Source organism: Glandiceps talaboti, chromosome 12 (assembly GCF_964340395.1).
Source record: "Glandiceps talaboti chromosome 12, keGlaTala1.1, whole genome shotgun sequence".
In the NCBI taxonomy this organism is placed as follows: Eukaryota; Metazoa; Hemichordata; class Enteropneusta; family Spengelidae; genus Glandiceps; species Glandiceps talaboti.
In genome coordinates this window covers 1,370,858-1,396,626 of record NC_135560.1, presented here as the reverse complement: position 1 = coordinate 1,396,626, position 25,769 = coordinate 1,370,858, and the positions used below count along the sequence as shown (strand labels likewise).

The window sequence follows — 25,769 nt, the reverse complement described above, 5'->3', positions numbered from 1 at the left end:
ATTCATGAGCCCAAACTACGATCATTTACGCGTAGTCTTCATTGTGAAAAAAATCACCTAAAAACATTTTGTTTCTTCAAAATTTCGCGCTACGAATAACTGAATACGTTCATCACTTGCGTCTCTATGTTTATCTACCGACATCACATCACGTGTTGCCAAAGATTGCGATTTCTCAACTCAACCCCATCATTTAGGAATGTTACTGTACTGAGAAACATAAAAAATTAGTTTATGTTTTAGAATATATAAAACAAATCCCGTTATTCGATGATATAAATGTCAAAACTGCACTTCCGCAACCCGGAAATTCAACAGCATTTCTTGGCCCTAGCATGGCCGCCAAGCGTGAGCTTGTAAGTTGTACTGTTCGTTTGTCGACCGTGCAAAAACAAAGTCTAACCGTGATTGATGCTTTGAGAGTCACACAATTGTACGATAATCTTCCTCAAAGATTTACTGTTAACCTAGGACTGTTACAATATTACGTTCATGCGTCCATCACAATAAATTTTGAATACATACCGTCATGTTCGTGAAAAGATTTACTGAATATTGAAACTTTGATTTTGTGCGTATCTTATTGGTTTTTTTATGAATATCGCCCATGAACTTGCACTCATAAAAACATGTACAGTACAAGCTTCATCAGCACATTACTGGCTGGAGTACGTGGTTTTCTTTGATGATCAAAAATTATGACAAACTACGATCAACTACGATAGAAGACGATGTCATCATTGGAAACACGGAAGGCGAGAATCACTGTCTATTGTGTGTTGGCGATAAAAAATTACACGTATCTACGCTCAAAGACGACGTCTTTACGTAAAACTTTACGGGAAACAAAGAAAAGTGAACTGATTATCTATTGTCAGTTATTCATGAACTTGAACACCTCATTATCTCCTGTTTCACGTAGTACATAGTAACTACTCGTAGCTACTCGTGAGGACGCGTAATTACGATGTGTTTGATTTTGATGTCGCCCCTAAAAGAGCTTCAAAATGATGGTATGCTAAAAATTTACCTATTTGAAAGGCATTTCCAAACACCACTTTAAAACAGTTTGCAAATGAAACGAACATCGGATATGAAAAATCTGTACAAAATTGTTTCACAAAATACAGCCTAGTCTGGATGCCAACTGTGGTAAACCACAGTCTGGTCAAAGTCCCTCAATCAACACAATCAATGAACCACAGCTGCTATAGTGATGTAAACAGTGTATAAGTAGCATCCTGAGCTGACAAATATTACATAACTGTCCCCAATAAACACTAACTGTATGAGGGACTGTGTTATTGGTTAGAATTCTGTGATTGATTAACAAAGACATGATATTAATGACTGTGTGGGTGGCTGTGGATCATGAATTTTAAATGACATCTAGTGCATCTCAGGACTTCTAGAGTAATGACTTTGACTAGACTGTGAGTGGAGGTGTAAATGGTAATGATACTGTATAGGAACTAGACTGTGAGTGGAGGTGTAAATTGTAATGATACTGTATAGGTACTAGACTGTGAGTGAAGGTATAAATGGTAATGATACTGTATATGAACTAGACTGTGAGTGGAGGTGTAAATGGTAATGATACTGTATAGGAACTAGACTGTGAGTGGAGGTGTAAATGGTAATGATACTGTATAGGAACTAGACTGTGAGTGGAGGTGTAAATGGTAACGATACTGTATATGAACTAGACTGTGAGTGGAGGTGTAAATGGTAACAATACTGTATAGGAACTAGACTGTGAGTGGAGGTGTAAATGGTAACAATACTGTATATGAACTAGACTGAGTGGAGGTGTAAATGGTAACAATACTGTATAGGAACTAGACTGTGAGTGGAGGTGTAAATCATAACAATACTGTATAGGAACTAGACTATGTGAGTGGAGGTATAAATGGTAATGATACTGTATAGGAACTAGACTGTGAGTGGAGGTGTAAATGAAAACAATACTGTATAGGAACTAGACTGAGTGGAGGTGTAAATGGTGATGATATTGTATATGAACTAGACTGTGAGTGGAGGTGTAAATGGTAACAATACTGTATAGGAACTAGACTGTGAGTGGAGGTGTAAATGGTAACAATACTGTATAGGAACTAGACTGTGAGTGGGGGTGTAAATGGTAACAATACTGTATAGGAACTAGACTATGTGAGTGGAGGTGTAAATGGTAACGATACTGTATAGGAACTAGACTATGTGAGTGGAGGTGTAAATGGTAACAATACTGTATAGGAACTAGACTGTGAGTGGGGGTGTAAATGGTAACGATACTGTATAGGAACTAGACTATGTGAGTGGAGGTGTAAATGGTAATGATACTGTATAGGAACTAGACTGAGTGGAGGTGTAAATGGTGATGATACTGTATAGGAACTAGACTAAGGTGCAAATGATGACGATACTGTATAGGAACTAGACTATGTGAGTGGAGGTGTAAATGGTAACGATACTGTATAGGAACTAGACTATGTGAGTGGAGGTGTAAATGGTAATGATACCATATAGGAACTAGACTGTGGGTGGAGGTGTAAATTGTCACGATATTGTATAGGAACTAGACTATGTGAGTGGAGGTGTAAATGGTCACGATATTGTATAGGAACTAGACTAAGGTGTAAATGGTAATGATACTGTATATAGGAACTACACTGTGAATAGAGGTGTAAATGGTGACGATACTGTATAGGAACTAGACTAAGGTGTAAATGGTAATGATACTGTATAGGAACTAGACTATGTGAGTGGAGGTGTAAATGGTAACAATACTGTATAGGAACTAGACTGTGAGTGAAGGTGTAAATGGTAACATACTGTATAGGAACTAGACTGTGATTGGAGGTGTAAATGGTAACAATACTGTATAGGAACTAGACTGTGAGTGGAGGTGTAAATGGTAACATACTGTATAGGAACTAGACTGTGATTGGAGGTGTAAATGGTAATGATACTGTATAGGAACTAGACTGTGAGTGGAGGTGTAAATGGTGATGATACTGTATAGGAACTAGACTAGTGGAGGTGTAAAAATGGTAATGATACCATATAGGAACTAGACTATGTGGGTGGAGGTGTAAATTGTCACGATATTGTATAGGAACTAGACTATGTGAGTGGAGGTGTAAATGGTCACGATATTGTATAGGAACTAGACTAAGGTGTAAATGGTAATGATACTGTATATAGGAACTACACTGTGAATAGAGGTGTAAATGGTGACGATACTGTATAGGAGCTAGACTAAGGTGTAAATGGTAACGATACTGTATAGGAACTAGACTATGTGAATAGAGGTGTAAATGGTGATGATACTGTATAGGAACTAGACTAAGGTGTAAATGGTAATGATACTGTATAGGAACTAGACGAGGTGATAGAGGTGTAAATGGTAATGATACTGTATAGGAACTAGACGAGGTGATAGAGGTGTAAATGGTGATGATACTGTATAGGAACTAGACTAAGGTGTAAATGGTAATGATACTGTATACAGACTAGGAACTAGACTGTGAGTGGAGGTGTAAATGGTGATGATACTGTATATGAACTAGACTGTGAGTGGAGGTGTAAATGGTAACAATACTGTATAGGAACTAGACTGTGAATGGAGGTGTAAATGGTGATGATACTGTATATGAACTAGACTGTGAGTGGAGGTGTAAATGGTAACAATACTGTATAGGAACTAGACTGTGAATGGAGGTGTAAATGGTAACAATACTGTATAGGAACTAGACTGTGAGTGGGGGTGTAAATGGTAACGATACTGTATAGGAACTAGACTATGTGAGTGGAGGTGTAAATGGTAATGATACTGTATAGGAACTAGACTGAGTGGAGGTGTAAATGGTGATGATACTGTATAGGAACTAGACTAAGGTGCAAATGGTGACGATACTGTATAGGAACTAGACTGAGTGGAGGTGTAAATGATAACAATACTGTATAGGAACTAGACTATGTGAGTAGAGGTGTAAATGGTAACAATACTGTATAGGAACTAGACTGTGAGTGGGGGTGTAAATGGTAACGATACTGTATAGGAACTAGACTATGTGAGTGGAGGTGTAAATGGTAATGATACTGTATAGGAACTAGACTGAGTGGAGGTGTAAATGGTGATGATACTGTATAGGAACTAGACTAAGGTGCAAATGGTGACGATACTGTATAGGAACTAGACTATGTGAGTGGAGGTGTAAATGGTAACGATACTGTATAGGAACTAGACTATGTGAGTGGAGGTGTAAATGGTAATGATACCATATAGGAACTAGACTGTGGGTGGAGGTGTAAATTGTCACGATATTGTATAGGAACTAGACTGTGAGTGGAGGTGTAAATGGTCACGATATTGTATAGGAACTAGACTAAGGTGTAAATGGTAATGATACTGTATATAGGAACTAGACTGAGTGGAGGTGTAAATGGTGATGATACTGTATAGGAACTAGACTAAGGTGCAAATGGTGACGATACTGTATAGGAACTAGACTGTGAGTGGAGGTGTAAATGATAACAATACTGTATAGGAACTAGACTATGTGAGTGGAGGTGTAAATGGTAACGATACTGTATAGGAACTAGACTATGTGAGTGGAGGTGTAAATGGTAACAATACCGTATAGGAACTAGACTGTGAGTGGGGGTGTAAATGGTAACGATACTGTATAGGAACTAGACTATGTGAGTGGAGGTGTAAATGGTAATGATACTGTATAGGAACTAGACTGAGTGGAGGTGTAAATGGTGATGATACTGTATAGGAACTAGACTAAGGTGCAAATGGTGACGATACTGTATAGGAACTAGACTATGTGAGTGGAGGTGTAAATGGTAACGATACTGTATAGGAACTAGACTATGTGAGTGGAGGTGTAAATGGTAATGATACCATATAGGAACTAGACTGTGGGTGGAGGTGTAAATTGTCACGATATTGTATAGGAACTAGACTAAGGTGTAAATGGTAATGATACTGTATATAGGAACTACACTGTGAATAGAGGTGTAAATGGTGACGATACTGTATAGGAACTAGACTAAGGTGTAAATGGTAATGATACTGTATAGGAACTAGACTATGTGAGTGGAGGTGTAAATGGTAACAATACTGTATAGGAACTAGACTGTGAGTGAAGGTGTAAATGGTAACATACTGTATAGGAACTAGACTGTGATTGGAGGTGTAAATGGTAACAATACTGTATAGGAACTAGACTGTGAGTGGAGGTGTAAATGGTAACATACTGTATAGGAACTAGACTGATTGGAGGTGTAAATGGTAATGATACTGTATAGGAACTAGACTGTGAGTGGAGGTGTAAATGGTGATGATACTGTATAGGAACTAGACTAGTGGAGGTGTAAATGGTAATGATACCATATAGGAACTAGACTATGTGGGTGGAGGTGTAAATTGTCACGATATTGTATAGGAACTAGACTATGTGAGTGGAGGTGTAAATGGTCACGATATTGTATAGGAACTAGACTAAGGTGTAAATGGTAATGATACTGTATATAGGAACTACACTGTGAATAGAGGTGTAAATGGTGACGATACTGTATAGGAGCTAGACTAAGGTGTAAATGGTAACGATACTGTATAGGAACTAGACTATGTGAATAGAGGTGTAAATGGTGATGATACTGTATAGGAACTAGACTAAGGTGTAAATGGTAATGATACTGTATAGGAACTAGACAAGGTGATAGAGGTGTAAATGGTAATGATACTGTATAGGAACTAGACAAGGTGATAGAGGTGTAAATGGTGATGATACTGTATAGGAACTAGACTACAAATAGCCTAAATGGTACGCATTATGATTGATTGTAAAACAAATTTGAAAATGCTAAAATTGTTTGATGGATGACAAAATCTTTAATCATGTGGGACACATGACTCAGTTTTTAGCACAACTGAACTGATAATGTTCAGTTGTGCTATAGGCATGGCAAAGTATCTGTCTGTCTTTCTGTCTGTCTGTGTGTGTGTGTGTGTGTGTGTGTGTGTGTGTGTGTGTGTGTGTGTGTGTGTGTGTGTGTGTGTAAACAACTTAAAAGTCAAAAACTACCGATGATATTTGGTGGGTGTATTACCTTGGGTGTCTAGATGGGAAATTGTTCAAATCAAATGATCTTACCACCAGTTTGTGATTTGGGTAAAAAAACTCAAAAAAGACTGAAATTTGGTTGGAACATTCTTAGTGGTGTTTAGATTAAGGATTGTTCATGACATGATGATCCCATCAGTGATATGCAAATTAGGGCTAAAATGTGTCGTTTTGGTGAAAAAATCTTTAATTCCAAAACTACTGAGCAGATTGGGCTGAAATTTAATGGGGATGCATCTGGGGGTGTATAGATGAAGAAATATTAAGCATATAATGAGCATGTCAGTGATATGCAAATTAGGTGTAAGAATGTGAATTTTTTTCAAAAACTTGTATCATAAAAAGTATTTGGTCAATGAGACTGTAACTTGGTAAGATGTTTCTAAAAGTGTTATACTGCAGATTTTCATCAAAAGATTTAGACACAATTGGCCCAAGCAACCAAGACCACGCCCATAGCAACAACCAAATGGCAGTCTATTTTGATTAAATAACATCATATGGTAGGCAAGTGAGTAAGGTGGTGTATTTTACAAAGATAACAGGGATTCTTAGACAAGTGAACCAACATTCAAAAACAACAAGACCACACCCATGGCAACAACCAAATGATCACAGATATTGCAAAGATAACAACAGGGATTAATAGACAGTTGAATAAATATTCAAAAAATGTATGTAAATGTGCCTAGCAACAAGACCATGCCCATAGCAACAGCCAAATGATCATGTATATTGCAAAGATAATGGGGATTAATAGACAAATGAATAAACATTTAAAAATGTATCCATATGTGCCTAGCAACAAGACCATGCCCATTGCAACAGCCAAATGATCACGTATATTGCAACGATAATGGGGATTAATAGACAAATGAATAAACATTCAACAAATATATGCAAACATACCTAGCAACAAGACCATGTCCATAGCAACAGCCAAATGATCATGTTTATTGCAAAGATAACAACAGGGTTGGATTGGCAACTGCATTTATCATTCAGCAAATGAACACCTGTACTTAGCATGGATCAGTATGCAGGTAAACATTTTTAAAAACTGTACAGTTGCTACAACGCCATTGGTACTATTTTTTGACAGTATTAGGTAAATTGGCTGCAAACTAACTTCACAATCACAAGTCACAAATATGAGAGTCAGTCTAAGTGCGATACTTCCGGTGTGACCTCACGGCACTTACAAGTATATCCATGTGATTTCTCATGTTGAAAATAGATTTTTCAATGATTTTCTGTCATACTCTTTGAAAATATTGAATGGATGAAGCAGTTTGATGATGTATTTAAAGCTGTCCTATTTATGAAATCCTGTCAATTGGCCTAGACTGTTGTTGTCGGTTAGAAACATACAATCACACAACATGTGCTCTGCCCACGCAGCACTCTACTCCCATGAGTGCTCCTGATCAAATCTTCGGGTACAGCAAGTTGATCTGAAGTACATACATTGTGTGTACTATGTGGTAGCATAAGTTCAGAGTGAGTGTGGTGTGATTAAATTTATTTTAAAATACTTACAGTCGCTCATTTTTGAAAAATAAGGTATCATTTCATTGGAAAATAAATTTTCTACATCATACTTAAAAATACATACATTTAAAAGCCACACACAGAACCAAAATATCGATTAAAGTAATAAGATATTAATAAAACAAATATGAGTTGTTTATTCATTGACATATCACAAATAAACACAATATTTATGTTATAAACAAAATTCAAATACTAACATTTATGTTCCTACAAAACTTCTGTATACTGGTTAAATGGTCAAATTTGGCGAAAAATTGGCAGAAAATGTCATTTTCAGTCGTATTAAATTTGAATGAAAAAAATTAACAGCTCACTAATCCGTTTATGACACTACAGTCTGTCCCCACCAGAAGTGGAAATGTACTAAAATATCTCAATTCGTCACTCAAGACCTGAAAAATGAGCTTCTATAAATATATTTCAATATTTGACAGGACGACAAAAAATTATCTCAAAATTTATTCTCAAAATTGGTAAAAAAAAAAAAAATGCCCATAAATCGGTAGTATCGGTGCCAAAATCGGATGGGAAAAGTGGCGCTATATGGCGTCATGCATACCGATCAATGGAAATTTGCTGCTAGCCATTTAAATGTAAGCCACAGTAATATGATCTTTTCATAGTAGTCAATAATGCCATCCAAGTCGAAATTAAATAGAAAATATCATGACCAGAGTCGTTATTTACATCGTAAACGATGTTAGGGGAGACAATTTTGGCTGCAGCCATGTTGAAATTTGAATTTAACCTGAAAAAAAAACATGCTAAAAATCCAATCAGAAAATCATTAGATCATGCATAATCTACCCACCACTGACCGTATAAATTGATCTTGTACGAGTATTATTACTTATGGATTGTGTGCCGTTTCTTGGAGATGCCTGGACCGATTTTTTTCGAACTTGGTACAGGGGCAACATACTATGGCATACATATGCACGTCAATTTGTTTCATGATACGATCCAATGCAATATGGCCGCCTAGTAGCCATTTTGTTTGCGAATTTTCCCTGTCCAAAGCCATAACTTGACATGCTTGAACAGATCTCATTCAAAGTTGGTTTAGCACTGTGTTCTCTGACATACATGTGCATATCCTCATCATGATACAATCCGATATGGCTGCCTGGCAGCCATTTTGTTGGCGCAGTTTTCATGTTCCTTAAAACCCAATCATAGCGGGGAATATGTCATTCTCAATGACTTGTTCATTATTGAACGTTGCTACAAAGAAATATAACCAAAAGAATTCTTTATATCGGTAAAAATTGGCCCCACAGCGATAGTATGGGCGTAAGTTACGCATCAACAAGTTACACATTTTGCCGACTTTCACTGCGACACCCGTAAATTCCCTGTTGGGAGATCATACAAACTTAGCAGTACTTCTGATGCTTGCACCGTTCCCATGACCAACTACATGTATTCAACGATGTATTTCTGGTGGAAATTTCTTTGGACAGTTGACAAATTTACATTGGAGGTGATGTTATGAGAGCCATTAATATCTTCCACCATGTTGAAATTCGATTTTGGTAGCGAAAAACGCACACAAAAATTATGATAGCTCGTCATTTGGATGTACTTGAAAAAACGTCCACTTCCATGTGTTCAAAAGCCCCATTATCTTGACCATACCGTTATTGCAAATGTATTTAATTTGCTGATTACATGTATTGTTAATGTTTTTGTTAGGTCATATGGTGTTGTGCTATGGGAAATGGCAACACTGGCAGAACAGCCATACCAAGGTCTATCCAATGAACAAGTATTAAAATATGTGATTGATGGTAATTGCCTGGATGAACCAACAGGCTGCCCTGAAAGACTGTAAGTATTGTGCTGTAGCACCATTTCTTCTGTTCTGTTTCGGATCAAAACACTAAAACAGGCATTGTTAAAAAAAATCTGGGTGATTTCCTGAAACACTGATTTTGTTTCCCTTTTTTTCGTTTCCACATAGGTTTAGTTTGATGAAACTTTGTTGGCGATATAATCCTAAAATGAGACCAAGTTTCATAGACCTGATAGAAAACTTAGAAGCACACTGCGAACTTTCACCACACTTTAAGGAAGTGTCATTTTATCACAGTGAAGAAAGACGTGTCAACAAAGATAGCCACAAGCAAGAAGAAGCTATGCCACTACTTGTCAGTAACACGGAAGATGATTTTGAAAACAGGAATACAGAGACAGAAGCCAGTCTCTCTACTCCAACAGTTGAAGTTAGGCCAGCAAGTGCTAGATCAGGAAGTGTTCCTATAGACTATGCTCATGTACCTAAAAACGGGGCACTTAATGGCACTGTTGTTAAAGTTCCCAAGTGTACGACATGCTAATTCAAAATTTGTTAATGTTAATGACAGGCAATATTTAATAATATGTATGAGGCATTACTGTCTCAATATGCACCAAAACCTGGAAGCATTGCTGCCATCATTAGCGGCCATATTTAATTTCTGATTAGTTGCTTTCAATGTGTTAACTACACTAGCAAACAAGATTGCAGCATAGACATAGTCAATGTACTATATATTATGTATTCTTTTATTCATTTCAGGCACAGCCACAGTGGGCTACAGGGGTGACCCATGTCCATCCATCCGTCCGTTTGTGGACAGTCATATCTCTGACACCCACAACTCAGTTTCAATTGAACCTGGCACAAATTGCAAACACTATCACTTCATTTCACGATCTTGACTATTTAGCCTGTACAGCATACAGTAAAACTTAACAAGTTGAATACACAGAGTCTACATTCAAGTTTCTCCACCGATCTTATCAAAGGTAGTTTCCTTTTAGGGCCTAGGTATTTGACCTTCACCTCTGTCTTTAAGGTCAATAGCTGAATTTTCAAATAACTTTCACAAGTTTGGTAGATCTAGATTCTATTCAGAAGAAGTCTGCACTTATTGTTATCAGATATGGTGGATGCATTCGTAAATTGTGTAGTATGTCAAGAATATTTTATTCCTTCTCCGTAGTCAAGAGCATGTATGTATGCATTAGAATATTTGACACAGTGAAATGTGATTATGTGAAAGCCCACAGCTTGTTCTTTTAGGAAGAACCTTAAAACATATCTTTTCAGCAGAGCTTTCAATGTGTATACGTAATTGTACAGTGCCTCTGAACTGTACTTAGTATTGGATACTGGCACTTTATAAATGACTTGATTGATTAATTAGGTTTATGTTTGTCATCAGCAGTCACAAATCCAATATGGCCACTCCTGATCACGAGAGCCCATTAAGGGAAATTGATACCAATCAATAATGCTGACTGGGGGTGAGGGGGATTACCTCCACTTCCAAAAGATGCCCATATTGAGACGGTGATATTTGATATGATAGGGAATGTATAACAATTTTTACAATTATCATTTTAATCTATTTAGATTGCCAAAATATGAGTGTTGTAAAGATTACAGTTTTGGCAGTACTTTTAATTATATAGGATCTGTTGGCAATATTAAGCCTCACCTCCCTGCCAACTATCCTGAATGTTCCTATCTGAACCAATGGCAAATGAACATGTATATATTGAACACACACACATATATAGAGACAGATAGATATTTAGATAGTTAGATAGATAGATAGATAGATATATAGATAGATAGATAGATAGATAGATATGTGTGTATACCAGTACATGTATATTGATGTTACATGCATAGAGATCTGATTTTCAAGACACAAAAATATCTATGCTTAATTTGTGGTATACACAGTTGGCATGTCTCCAAATTGCCCTCAATGAGAGACTATTATACTGGTATTTGATGGGCAATTGATGCCATCTGCAACCATGCATCTGGCAATATCCTTACTGTACATCACCTTCAGAATATAAAGTCATCCATGCCAAAGACTGGTGTCTTCCCCAGGTTGGAGAAATCAGGATTTATAAAGCCCCAGAATTTTCCAGTGTTTACACAAAACCATTATCTATGAGCAGCAACATAGACCCATCAGATCAATCTGAACTGCAAAGTGCATACAGTTATGGTGTGGAAGATCATGTATATATGTCTGTCACTAAAAGGGGTCTTACTCTCAAAATACAAATATATTCCATTTTTAATACTGTGCATGTGCAGTAATGACTCATTTATTGAATATTTATTAGTCCCCAACAATCAAAACCCAAGGGGAACTACTATGTATGGGGTCCGTCTGTCTGTCCATGTAACCATGTCCACCTCTATCTCTGATATGCATGAGTCAATTTCAACCAAACCCATCACAGATATTATATAGTCTGCATATGTAAGTCCTCGTAACTTTCATTGTAGATTTTTGCGATGGTGGTTTTTTTGTCTTAAGAATTCACATTGTGCCCACTAACTCTGGAAATTTAATAGATAGGGACTACATTGAGTGTCTACACCCATGTTATTTCTAATGAGACCTTGACCTTTGACCTTGAACGCTATCCAATTGACCCAAAATATTCATAAGGATTCATGTATGCCTGAAATATGTATGGGCCAGTTTCTAAAAAGCTGGCACAACTGTCAGATAATGTAGTTCAATTATGTAAAAATTCAGATTATGAATGCATACATTGAATATTGGGAACTATGTTTTCAACAAAAAAGTTGTTGATACTGAAGCACATCCTGCTATTGACTTTACAAAGGAATAACAAGAAAAGCAAATTCCACAGATATTCAAATTCTGGGACCAATCTATTTCCACCCGTTATGCTTTTGTCTGTCTGTCTGTGGACACAATATCTCTAGAACTACAGGATGGATTTTGATGAAACTTGCTATACATCTTCCATATGCTAATCACCACAACTGATTGGTAAATAATGCAAATTAAAACTAACTTACACAACGACTTATGGTAATTAAGTGATCTCTTCAAATGCATATATCTTAGCACAAACATTGATGATAAGTAAACATACATTTTGCTATTTTTTTCAATATCTTATGTATACGAATGGGATATTTTAATTAAATCAGTTAGCATTCACACCTCTTTTCGCAAGAGTGTGCTGCAGCTTTTCCACTATATCAAGTTGTCTTTGAAAGGCCAAGCTTATAGCACAGTGATTTTGATGAGTTGTCCCATACATTTTTCTTGTGGTATTTGTCTGTTGATGTGTTCAAAGCAATTTGTTTGTGTGTTGTGCATATCATGTTGTAGGTGATCAACTGTGTTTGACATGTTCTCGCTTGGCAAGTCTTTTTATGTATGTTTCATTTGCATTTCTTATGAATGCCTGTAATTTTGGGGAGTTACAACATAAATTTGTGTTATTCTGCTCGTGTGTGGATAGCCATGGTGCCATCTTAATACATGGTCAGCTAGTCGTGCCTGTTGATACAAGGGCTAGAAGGAACAACCAGGTAGCAATGTATCTTGACAGCGCCATAATAGCCTGGGCATGTCTCTGTCTGTGAAGGTCAAACCATTCCGAGGCATTAAACTAGCGTCCCATTTGCACATTGTGTACTGTACTAACCAGAATTCTAAGAGGGATGGGCAAGGGGAATTGTCGTAATTTGTAATCAGGCCATTTTTTATTAGCACAACTGATAAGGTTCAGTAGTGCTGTTGGCATGGTGCGGTGTCTGTCTGTTTGCCTCTATGTGAGGGGGTGGATGACTTAAACTCAAAAACCACCAGACCAACTGCCTTGGTATTTGGTGGCTAGTTAGGAAATTGTTCAAAGCAAAATCATCACATCACAGTTATGTGATTTAGGTTTTAAAAAATGTCAGTTTTGGTAAAAAAAACAAAAACTTAAACACAAAAACGAGTGGGCGGATTGGTCTGAAATTTGATGGGAATATTCTTAGGGGTGTGTAAGATTAAAAATTGTTCACAACATGATCTCATCAGTGATATGCAAATTAGGTGAAAATGTGAACTTTGGTCAAAAACTTGTATCTCAAAAGTATTTGGTCAATTAGACTGAAATTTTGACAATTGGCCCTAGCAACCATGACCATGCCATTAGCAACAACCAAATGCCAATATATTTTCAAGGCAAGTGAGTAAACATTCAAAAAATGCATGCAAATGACGCTAGCAACCATGACCACGTCCATAGTAACAGCCAAATGATGGTGTAGTTTATCTTTATAGGGATTCTTAGACAAGTGAACAAACATTCAAAAAGTGTATGCAGATATGCCTAGCAACAAGAACACTTCCATAGCAACAGCCAAATGATTGCATGTATTGCAAAAAGGGATAATAGACAAGTGAATAAACATTCAAAACATGTATATAATTGTGCCTAGCAACACGAACACATGGGAGGCTATTCAGATTTTTATATGCCAAGTTGATCTCTGCTGTTGTCAGATTTTTTCGAGCTCTTTTGTAAAAAATGATATTTTCAACTTCTTTTCAAATCCTATTTGTCAATTTGCTTTGATATCTGGCATGTAGATGCACAGAGGGTAGCCTACTCAGATTTGTTAATTTCAAGTAAGAGCATGTGCTTTTCTATTTTTTGTGATTTTTTTAAAAATATGTAAATTATTGAAATTGTGCATTGTGACCAACACCATATTGGAAATCAGCCACTAGACTGAAGTAAACTGCCACTTTTCAAATGACACAATTGACAGCAGACAACAAGCAATGTAATATGCTATGGAATTCTACGCATCATGCACCCTCAACAACGAGTGTCTAGTCAAAACAGGGTTGCAGACTTAGGCACAAATCTGAAATCAGCACCCCTTCAACAGAATGGTACATTCCAGGAAGCAAGATGGTGAGATTATATGTGCTGAGGTCAATTTGAACGAAAGGTTCTTAGCTTGAAAACGCATTGTCTTAAACCACGGCCGCTTTTATGGCACCGTCTCCTATGTGCCCTACCAGAGACCTCGGCATCATTCATATACAATCTAAGGATTTACTCCCTGTGGCTTTGTACATCAACATTACAACCAATCAGATTGCTTCATGCATATCACTTGATATACAATCGGCCTTAGCAAGAAACTATGTACACTGAAGTTGGGTTCTTGTTGCTGAAGTTTAATTTTTGTCATCCTCCAGACAAGATTGAAATGATACATGTATGAACATAAAATAATGATCTATAACTTTTGCATCAAAGTGTCAATACTAGGGTTTGTGAGAGCATGGATTTGCTGAACCGTCAGACGAGGCATCTGATATGATAGTGCATTTATAGCAAGTAGGTTATAACATGAAAGCAGGGTTATACTTCCTTGGTTACAACAAGCCCAAATTTGTTGATTCATGCGAGTTCATTCAAGATAAAAAGTGTTGTTCGCTGAACACTGTATAAGTACGACTTTTTAGCACAGTGCTCTTCGGGCACACATAGTTTCTTACTTTATACTCTTTACCCTGCCATATGTTGGTTATCCTAGTAAATTTAAATGGTACTTGTAACTTTTACACAGGTCTTTTGAATAGCCTGTTCACATTCACTCAGTGCATGCATCCATTGCATCGGTCAACGTTTGTGGCCTCTTCTACTGCACCATCCAAAACGTGCTGTGTGAAAGTCCATCATTTCATATACTCCCCAAATATGGTTTTTAGGGCTTTTTTTGGGATAGTTGTAAGTGTGACTGTAGTGTTTCAGAATTGTGTTGCTAGTTGCCATACCTGGCCCCAGGACCTCGCCATACAATGAGCAGACTCTTGTTGTTATGATTCTGAAACAGACTCTTTGAGAGATGGACTTTGATTAGTCGGATTATCATGACACCATTGCTCATGAATATACATTATGTATACGTGTGATACGGCTTTCACAGCCATAAGAAGCCAGGGTTTGTTAGTTTGTTATTTCATGGTATGGCAGAAAAAAACATCTCTGGTTTGCGAGAATGGAAAAACGATAAAAGAAGACTTGAATGATCATAACTTAGACTAGATAGGATTTGTAACATTCTAGTTTACTTTTAATATTGATTAGACCTCTAAATTTGGACAGTCTATATGTGTTTTTGGCAATAATATATGCGGTAGCCTGCAATGTCTGTAACATAGCTAGAAAATCTAAGACTGGACAAGCAGCAGATAGGGGGCTTGAAGCCACTAAATTTTAGTCAATGTATATTTGCAGTAACCTAATGCACATAAATATCGACTTTTGAGTGACCTTTGGCCACTGGTTTGCTCCCAGGCACTTCTTGTATCTCCCGGGACTGCCCAGGCAATCAGACCATCCATATGGAGTACATAACATGCCTACACTATGCTAGGTTCCATAACAGGAACAACAGTGTTAACTTTCAACTTGACAGAGACACAATTGCAAAAGTATTTGATACAAATGTTATGTCACTGAAGAGAACGGTAAACTCGGCATACACTGAGAGATTCATTTATTCTTGAAAGATGCCTGTGAACCATGTAGTCATCTCAGAGCATGCAGTGAACAACAAATTCATGTAATGCGTTCGATCTAGTAATGAAGCTCAAAAAGAATATGCTTTAGTTTTATTGAGAATGAAATGGTGAGAAGATGGTATGAATTTATCTGGGTGAAGTTTCAGCATAGACTGTCTGCCGATGGGGTCTATTTGATCATCGTTTTGCCTTTGAGAAGACACCGTAATCATGATATTGATGTTTCTAACCACTTCTCACATTACTTGTCTCATGTGTCTATTATAAGTAACTACTCAAGTGGATAGATCATGATAACAGCATGTAGTTTCTAAACTCCCCCAGGCAAGCTCTCCATGTCAGTAAATGGCTATGGGGCACATGAAACTGTTTGATATGTTGTGCATACAATGGGTCATATTCAAATTATCACAGGCTACACTGCACTTAAGAGGTTTAGCCCTAGTTGTCCTATCTTTATGGAGCATCCCCAGTGATGCTTGCATCCAAAAGATTGCCTCCCCAGTGTCAAATACGGTGTCCAATAACATGTTAACGTGACCTATTTAATGTTGAATGTAATGTTTATAAATACTTCATTATATACATAGGCATACATGAGTACATATACATAGGCATACATGGGTATATATACATAGGCATACATGGGTACATATACATAGGCATACATGGGTGCATATGCATAGGCATACATGGGTATATATACATAGGCATACATGGGTACATATACATAGGCATACATGGGTGCATGTGCATAGGCATACATGGGTACATATGCATAGGCATACATGGGTATATATACATAGGCATACATGGGTACATATACATAGGCATACATGGGTACATATGCATAGGCATACATGGGTATATATACATAGGCATACATGGGTACATATACATAGGCATACATGGGTATATATGCATAGGCATACATGGGTACATAGGCATACATGGGTATATATACATAGGCATACATGGGTACATATGCATAGGCATACATGGGTATATATACAAAGGCATACATGGGTACATATACATAGGCATACATAGGTATATATACATAGGCATACATGGGTACATATACATAGGCATACATGGGTACATATACATAGGCATACATGGGTATATATACATGGGCATACATGGGTATATATACATAGGCATACATGGGTACATATAGGCATACATGGGTATATATACATAGGCATACATGGGTACATATATATAGGCATACATGGGTACATATAGGCATACATGGGTATATATACATAGGCATACATGGGTATATATACATAGGCATACATGGGTACATATACATAGGCATACATGGTTACATATAGGCATATATGGGCTTTCAAGTTTTACATGATGTAAATAAATCTTATGCTGAGTACTCAAATAAATTTATAAATCTTTGAATCTTGAATATTAAAATCTTTGACAATGTGTTTCTGTATTCTTTATTCACTGTGTTCCATTTTTAGGTTGATTCTCTGTTTTCCGTCCTGTCAACTTTTCTACTTTCATCTCCTCTAAAACTGCATGGTCAATTGACCTGAAATTTGGTGTGTAGGTATCATTTGATGAGCATATGTAAGTGTGCTCATGACAAATTGATTGCGTTATTGTTCTGTAAATTAGGTGTAAAAATAGGATTTGGGGTAAAAATGCTTCAAAAATATTCGACAAAACTACTGGGCCAATTGAGTAGAAATTTGTTGTGTAGATATAAATTTGTTGAAGACAAATTTGGCATTAATATGCAAATTAGGGGGGAGAATTTGTTGGTAAAAATGCTTTAAAATCTCCAAGATTACTGGGCCAATTGAGTTGAAATTTCTTCTGTACACGTCTTGAGATGAGCAAATATAAGATCGTTCAAGACAGATTGACTGGGTCATTAATATGCAAATTAGGGGTAAAAATAGAATTTTTGTAAAATGGTGACTTTAAAGTAAAAGTACAATATTTTACCAACTTTCTGTGTGAAATGTGTTCTATAGTGTGGGAGAGTCATCATATGAAACCACTAACCACTTTGTTAATTTGCTAAAACAAAACTGCATAGTGGAAGACCTGAGCAGCAGAACCACTTCTAAACATTACAAAAACAAAACAAAAAAAGAACAAAAAGACCAGCAGAGCTATTAGACTGACCGATAGATAGGTCACTTGTTAGAAACTTTACTGTTGTGCTACAATGCGATTGATATTTACGTGAATGTACAACATCTAGACTGATAGTTCACCATTAACCATAGCTGAAACATGGAATGCAATCTATTTGATTGCCAGTGTGCAACCAGTTAGATTGACAGCTTGATCCTGTATAAACAATGTCCACACTACCCGAGTCAGTACATGGTCAAAATTCCCATGATGCACTCTATATAATAATCTATAAAAGTAATTCCAGTTTGTAAACAATAACGTGAGATTTCTACCTCATTGTCAACTGCAAATTTTTACATGTATGTGAAGTGTGTCATTGTCATAACATAAGTTGTCTTCTTGGAATTGGATCACAAACTGTTTTACATCAATGGGGGAGTAGGTCATATGCTTTATTGTTTTCCTTGTCCACATACAGATAGTATTGAGTGAATTGTAACAAGTTATTCTAGGACTGGGCAACAGTGTTTTAGTCTACAACATCAAACAATGGCTGTAGTTTGTTAATACCATGTTATTCATGAGAGCTTTCTTATAAGAGTGTAATTTGTACGTTCAAGGTTAAATAGCCAAAATGAAGAATTGAAAGTTTGTATGTACATTTGTGACGTACACAGACCAATTTCAAACAAACCTGGCACAAATGTCAGATTGCACAAAGTTCAGCATGGAAAGCATGATGGACAGCCATGACACACTTAGAAAAGTTACAAAACATTGATCGTACAAAAAGTCAACTGCAAGATGGCATTCAGGACAGACCACCTAGCTTAGACAAGGAGTGCAAACTTTCTGTAATATTAATCATATCATAAATTCCAGAAAATTGCTCTGCCAAATGACACCAATTAAGAGTAGATTAGTGTGAAAGGCAAGATGATTTGATCAATGTTATCAGTTGCAGTTTAATTGTATAATTCAATTGTGTTACAGTGCTGTTTGTACTATGTTTATCTTTTGTGTTCTACATATTTATATATAATTTCTATATAATATATCAATTTAAATCTCCAGTGTTTATGCTGACTGGAAAACCTTCAAGTTTACAATTAGAAGAAAATAGTGGTCTATTTGTATTGAATTTGCATTTTTTTTCTGTAGATTGACTTCTGCTTCAGTTTTGAATTATAATTACATTTTGGCAAAAGTACCTTTTAATCGGAGCAGTTGATATTACAACTGTAGACAAGTCAGTCTGGTCACTGTGTTTGTGTTGTGTTGAAGCAATAATTTATTAAGTATCTAATAGTGTTGAGCGTTGTGCTGCAAACCACACCAACCTCACATTGTGAAAGTGATTTTTTGGCATGTAAATATGTCCCAATGTATGTAAATATGGAAACTGTATATGAGGCTGTGAAGCTGCTGTATACTAGTCTTATATGTTATGTGTCTACTTCTAGGGTTAGAAATTTGACAGAATCCTTTGACCAGGTGCCTTGTCTTATCCTATAGGACAGTACACTTGTTAAAATATGAGAGTGCAATATCAACAAGTGACAGTCCCATAAACTTCTACTTTCATTGTTGTTATCAATTAACTCTCACCCTGTATCGGGTTGGATATTGATTATATCTCATGTACCTCACTTTGTTAGATTGTATTTTAAAACATGTTTTCAAACAGATGTGAAAGAAAAGAAAAAAAAGGTTAATAGTGTTAATAAAGAATGAAGTCCTTGACACAACATTCAGCATTGCTAAGCTGTTAAGATATTTGTTATCTAAATTACTGTGCTCTAATATATCTGGCTGTCTTGGCAAGCCAAATTTGTAGTCTTACTCAAAGATATACAACCACTACACTCAGAGGTGTATTATGTGTAGATGCAAGCCTGTTGAAATCACCTATTTAGTGCTAAGCACATAATTATCTACCTGAATTCCATACATATTGGATTAAGTTCAAATCTTAAATTATAATGATATATGTAGGAAAGACTGTGACTCATTACCCTGATAACCCTTAAGAAAGTGGTGTCCACTATTAAACTTACCAAGCAACTAAGGGGTCTGTTGGCCAATGACCAAGGTCCTTGACAGTATTATGGGATGTATGTATATCTGTCTGCAGTCATTTCTTAGATCATAGTAAAAGTTCAGTCTTATAGAACACAAAGACACTCAATTTTGTATACCTATAGTATCGTCTGTGAATTTTGTTGGCAACTGATTCATCTCAGCCATGACCTTTGACCTTTACCATCAATGTCGTGACATTAATCACAGGTACTGCATGTAAATTTGAAACATGGTGCAAAGATTACAGGTTACAGACTACATAAATGAAGTCAAACTTTATTTCTCCACATCAATACCATTGACAAAGACTAGTTGATACTAACTTGTTAAATTGCATTGCTGTAAACTTTGCCCCATGTCTTTCTATCTGTCTTAAGGTTTGGCTTCATTTTTTTCAGTGATGTAACAAGTCTTACTATATTGTTAGTTTACACAAAAGAGATCTTTATACCTATGTATGTATTATGTATGTAGAGAAAAGAACGGCAATGGTAAGATGGCTAAATATGATAATTATTTTGTAAGCTGACTTTGAGCTATGATCATGTTTTTGTGGATTTGGTGTTTTCAATAGGATGGTGTAGATGGAGTTTACATGTGTATAGTGCTGTACAAGTTATGTCCATCTTACAGACTCTTGTAAACATTAGTAGCCCCAATGGGAAAAACCCAATGAACTGTGTCTAGCCCAGACAGGGCTAAGAATGAACTGTGTCCAGCCAACAGGGTTAAGAATGAACTGTGAATGAACATCCATTCATCAACTCACAGAACAATTGTCAGACACTAGAGTTCATATACAGGTCCTTGGCCATCATGTTGTAACAGTGATAATATTTATCATAAAATATTGACATTTCAGCTATAACTTTATAGCGATAAGTTATGTATGCAGACCAGTGTGCCAAATTAAGGGACTGTTGGTCATAAAGGACCAGCATGTAGCAGAAGTTCTAGATCTTGGTCCTTACGGGAAACTGTTAGTCTATAAAAATACAGCTTATGACCTGTATCTAAAGCTGATTGACGGCTGTCTCATGACAACCTTTCATGAAATAAAATCTCAAAAGTCCAGACAAATTTGCAAAACACACACTATCTGGTCTGCAATATACACAAATTAAATTACATGTATGCAAAATAGTGTTAGCAGAAACCTATCTCACTTGACTATCTCTGACGGGAACCTATCCCACTTGACTATTCTCTGACGGGAACCTATCCCACTTGACTATTCTCTGACGGGAACCTATCCCACTTGACTATTCTCTGACGGGAACCTATCCCACTTGACTATTTTCTGACGGGAACCTATCCCACTTGACTATTCTCTGACGGGAACCTATCCCACTTGACTATTCTCTGACGGGAACCTATCCCACTTGACTATTCTCTGACGGGAACCTATCCCACTTCACATTTCTGTGAAGGGAACCTATCTCACTTGACAATTCTCTGACGGGAACCTATCCCACTTGACTATTCTCTGACGGGAACCTATCCCACTTGACTATTCTCTGACAGGGACCTATCCCACTTCACAATTTTCTGACGGGAACCTATCTCACTTCACAATTTTCTGACGGGAACGTATCTCACTTCACAATTCTCGGACGGGAACCTACCTCACTTCACAATTTTCTGACGGAAACCTATCCCACTTCACAATTTTCTGACGGGAACCTATCTCACTTGACAATTTTCTGATGGGAACCTATCTCACTTCAAAATTTTCTGACAGGGACCTATCACTTCACAATTTTCTGATGGGAACCTATCTCACTTCACAATTTTCTGATGGGTTGATGCAGAAACCTATCCCACTTGACTTCTTTGATGGGTTGACTTACGTACGCCTAAAACAGGTTCCACATGTTACAAGATCAAAAGTTGGAGTTGGACTGGTGTTGGTAAAATTTAGATATGTCATTGAATAAGTGCTATTCATTAAATACAAATTGCAATATGTCATAAGGACCAACAAGTGACATTAATTTTGCACACTGGTCATATGGGCCAACAGGTTGCTCTAACTCTGCAAAAGTGTTGGTCTTTATTCTTAATTTCACACACTGATGCTGACACTCTAGTCAAGTTCTACACTCATATTATCAAAGGTAAGCTTTCTTACAAGGTAAACCAAGAATTTGCCCAGTAACCTCTGAGGTTGTAGACATAAAAACTCTACTCACTTGTCTGCAGCATATCTATGTTTATAGGAGTAAGCTTTAGCTCAGACAATGTCCATCAACGCCATTGTCAAGCAAGGTCAAGAACAATTTACTCTAACTTAAAAAGTTTTGTTGATACAGATGCCATTCAAGTGTCTATACCTTTATTGTGTAGAGTAAGCTTTCTGTCAGGCTTTTGACCTCCCTCAAGGTCAAGTTTGCATTTATGCAATAAAGTTGTTCACAGGGTTATCATTCAAATGTCAATACTAATACCAAAAGTAACCAGTCTATCACAACCATAGTCCAATCATGCTCTATTGACAGGGGTCTGACCACAGTGCCATTTCCTGGAGTAGGGTCAAACATGGACATTTGATTGTGCAGTACATAGCAATCATGACCCATCATCTTCAAAATCATCATCAACCATGATTGAACAATGATCCTGACAGCAGGGTTTCAAATTAGATACCAAGCCTTGAGACTACTATAGGCAATGTTAACTTACAATATTTGAAGTGTTCAAGCATATACACCCATTCCTTTAAGATGTGAGCTCTATTCAGAAGCTGACCTTTGACCTTGACTATCAATTTTAGATTCTGTAGTAACACTGACCTAGATAATATTAGTGTTGTATATTAATAATTATGTACATCTTCTGTAATGGGACCAATTATGAGTAGTCATTGCTATGCAGGCATTATGAACTTACATAGCATAGATTGGCAGTTAATGGCAAGACCCTATTTTAGACACCAGATTACAGCACATGACAGCTGTGTTTTCAAATGTAAAAGACTTGTTGCCATTGCTTGTCATAAATTTGACATACTGGTTAACAAGTTATACATCACAAAGTAACAACAGAAGGTGCATGGTCCAAAGAAGTTAACACACATGAAATTGTGAATAGTAACCTTTCAACCAGAGATGAAGTTCTTGCATCCAAGTATTAAACTACTAACAATTATAGGGTTGTGATAAGTTTGCAATCAAGTGGCACATTTGTACAGGTTATTTATACAATGTATTTTCTGCAACATTGGTAAAAATAAGCAAGTGTGTATTATTGTCCTTTTTTTTGACAGATTTCATGTATACACTCGAGTTTAGTTTGCATATCAATCAACAAAGGACATACAAAATGAACATACCCGGTAATGCAGACATAATGGAATTTTTGTGTAATATGTTAAACATCACTAAATTACATCATATTGTGACAATGTAAACTTTGCTTGATTAATTACTTGCCATAAAATACAAAGGTATCAACAGTTTAATTTCATAAATATACATAGTACTTTGAAGGTTCCTGTGATTTCTAATGACCTTTAACCTTTTTGATGAGTTCAGGGGGTTCCATATCAAGTGTTAGACACCAGTACAGTAACAAGAGTATAGCCATATATAAGTGTTGAGTGTATGAATGTAAAAAAAAAACAAAAAAAAAAACATATGTTTATTCTATAGTCTTAAACCAAAGGTCCATTCTTCTCTTATATTAATATTCTACTTATTTTGTGTCATATATTAACTTAAAGTATGATACTTCCATGTTTTGATTTATTTCCTTGCCATAAATGTTGCTACTGCCAGAACACTGTAATGTGTGCACATTCATACTGTAAGGTTGTCTTATAGTCATTTGCTTTTGTCATGTTATTTTTTTCTTGTTTTGTGTCTAACATTTGTCAATGTATTTTGTGGACAAGAATTTCATGCCATGAATAAAAAATGTGTCTGAAACATGTATGTGTAAAATTGCATTTCTTGTGTGATACTCATATTTTTGCAAGCATTGTTATTTTAAGGAATAAATGGAAAAAAAGTGCAAAAGTCGCTAAAAATGTCAACATTCAAGTACTGTGTACTGTTATAGCTGTTAGCACAACTGAACCAAGATTTGTAGTGCTACTGGAAAGCTGAAATGTTTGTTTGTTAGTTTGTTTGTTTACAAGAGAAATGTAATGGGATATCTTACAGTGTCAAGTGGGTAGATTTCTCATGGTAAATGAGCCACATCCAAATTAGGTTTTTAGAAAGCCTCTATGAACAATGCTTTAAGTACAAAAAAATACCTTGGGCTGATTGATTTGTAATTTGATAGGCAATAGGTATTAAATTGTTGAAATCTAAATTATCATACCAAAGTGCAATTTTGGTTTTAAAAAAATTGGTGAAGAAAACTTCCAATATCCAAGCACCGTGTGAAATCCTGCAATATGTAAATAAGGTAATATCACATTTCTGCTGATGGTGGCACCACATACAGAGGCCTTTGGTTTGTGACATTGACTGATGGTGGCATAGAGGCCTTTGGTTTGTGACATTGACTGATGGTGGCATACAGAGGCCTTTGGTTTGTGACATTGACTGATGGTGGCGTACAGAGGCCTTTGGTTTGTGACATTGACTGATGGTGGCATAAAGAGGCCTGTGGTTTGTGACATTGACTGATGGTGGCATAAAGAGGCCTTTGGTTTGTGACATTGACTGATGGTGGCGTACAGAGGCCTTTGGTTTGTGACATTGACTGATGGTGGCATAAAGAGGCCTGTGGTTTGTGACATTGACTGATGGTGGCGTACAGAGGCCTGTGGTTTGTGACATTGACTGATGGTGGCATAAAGAGGCCTTTGGTTTGCAACGTTGACTGATGGTGGCGTACAGAGGCATGTGGTTTGTGACATTGACTGATGGTGGCGTACAGAGGCCTGTGGTTTGTGACGTTGACTGATGGTGGCATACAGAGGCATGTGGTTTGTGACGTTGACTGATGGTGGCATACAGTGGCATGTGGTTTGTGACATTGACTGATGGTGGCATAAAGAGGCCTGTGGTTTGTGACATTGACTGATGGTGGCATACAGAGGCCTGTGGTTTGTGACATCGACTGATGGTGGCGTACAGAGGCATGTGGTTTGTGACGTTGACTGATGGTGGCATACAGTGGCCTGTGGTTTGTGACATTGACTGATGGTGGCATACAGAGGCGTAAACTTATGGTGGCATACAGAGGCCTGTGGTTTGTGACATTGACTGATGGTGGCATACAGAGGCCTGTGGTTTGAGACATTGACTGATGGTGGCATACAGAGGCATGTGGTTTGTGACGTTGACTGATGGTGGCATACAGTGGCCTGTGGTTTGTGACATTGACTGATGGTGGCATAAAGAGGCCTTTGGTTTGCAACGTTGACTGATGGTGGCGTACAGAGGCCTGTGGTTTGTGACATTGACTGATGGTGGCATACAGAGGCATGTGGTTTGCGACGTTGACTGATGGTGGCATACAGAGGCATGTGGTTTGTGACATTGACTGATGGTGGCAT

General features: G+C 37.0%; 1 protein-coding gene across 1 annotated transcript in view; it reads left to right on the top strand.

The window, feature by feature from the left end:
• The window catches only part of LOC144443278 (insulin-like peptide receptor), a 120,012-nt gene extending 102,562 nt beyond the window's left edge, over positions 1 to 17,450 (top strand). Inside the window, exons 20-21 of the mRNA XM_078132716.1 lie at positions 9,387 to 9,521; positions 9,655 to 17,450. Coding sequence (XP_077988842.1) covers positions 9,387 to 9,521; positions 9,655 to 10,030 — 511 coding nt within the window. The 3' untranslated portion in view covers positions 10,031 to 17,450. The remainder of the gene's footprint in view (positions 1 to 9,386; positions 9,522 to 9,654) is intronic.
• The last annotated feature ends 8,319 nt before the right edge of the window (positions 17,451 to 25,769 follow it).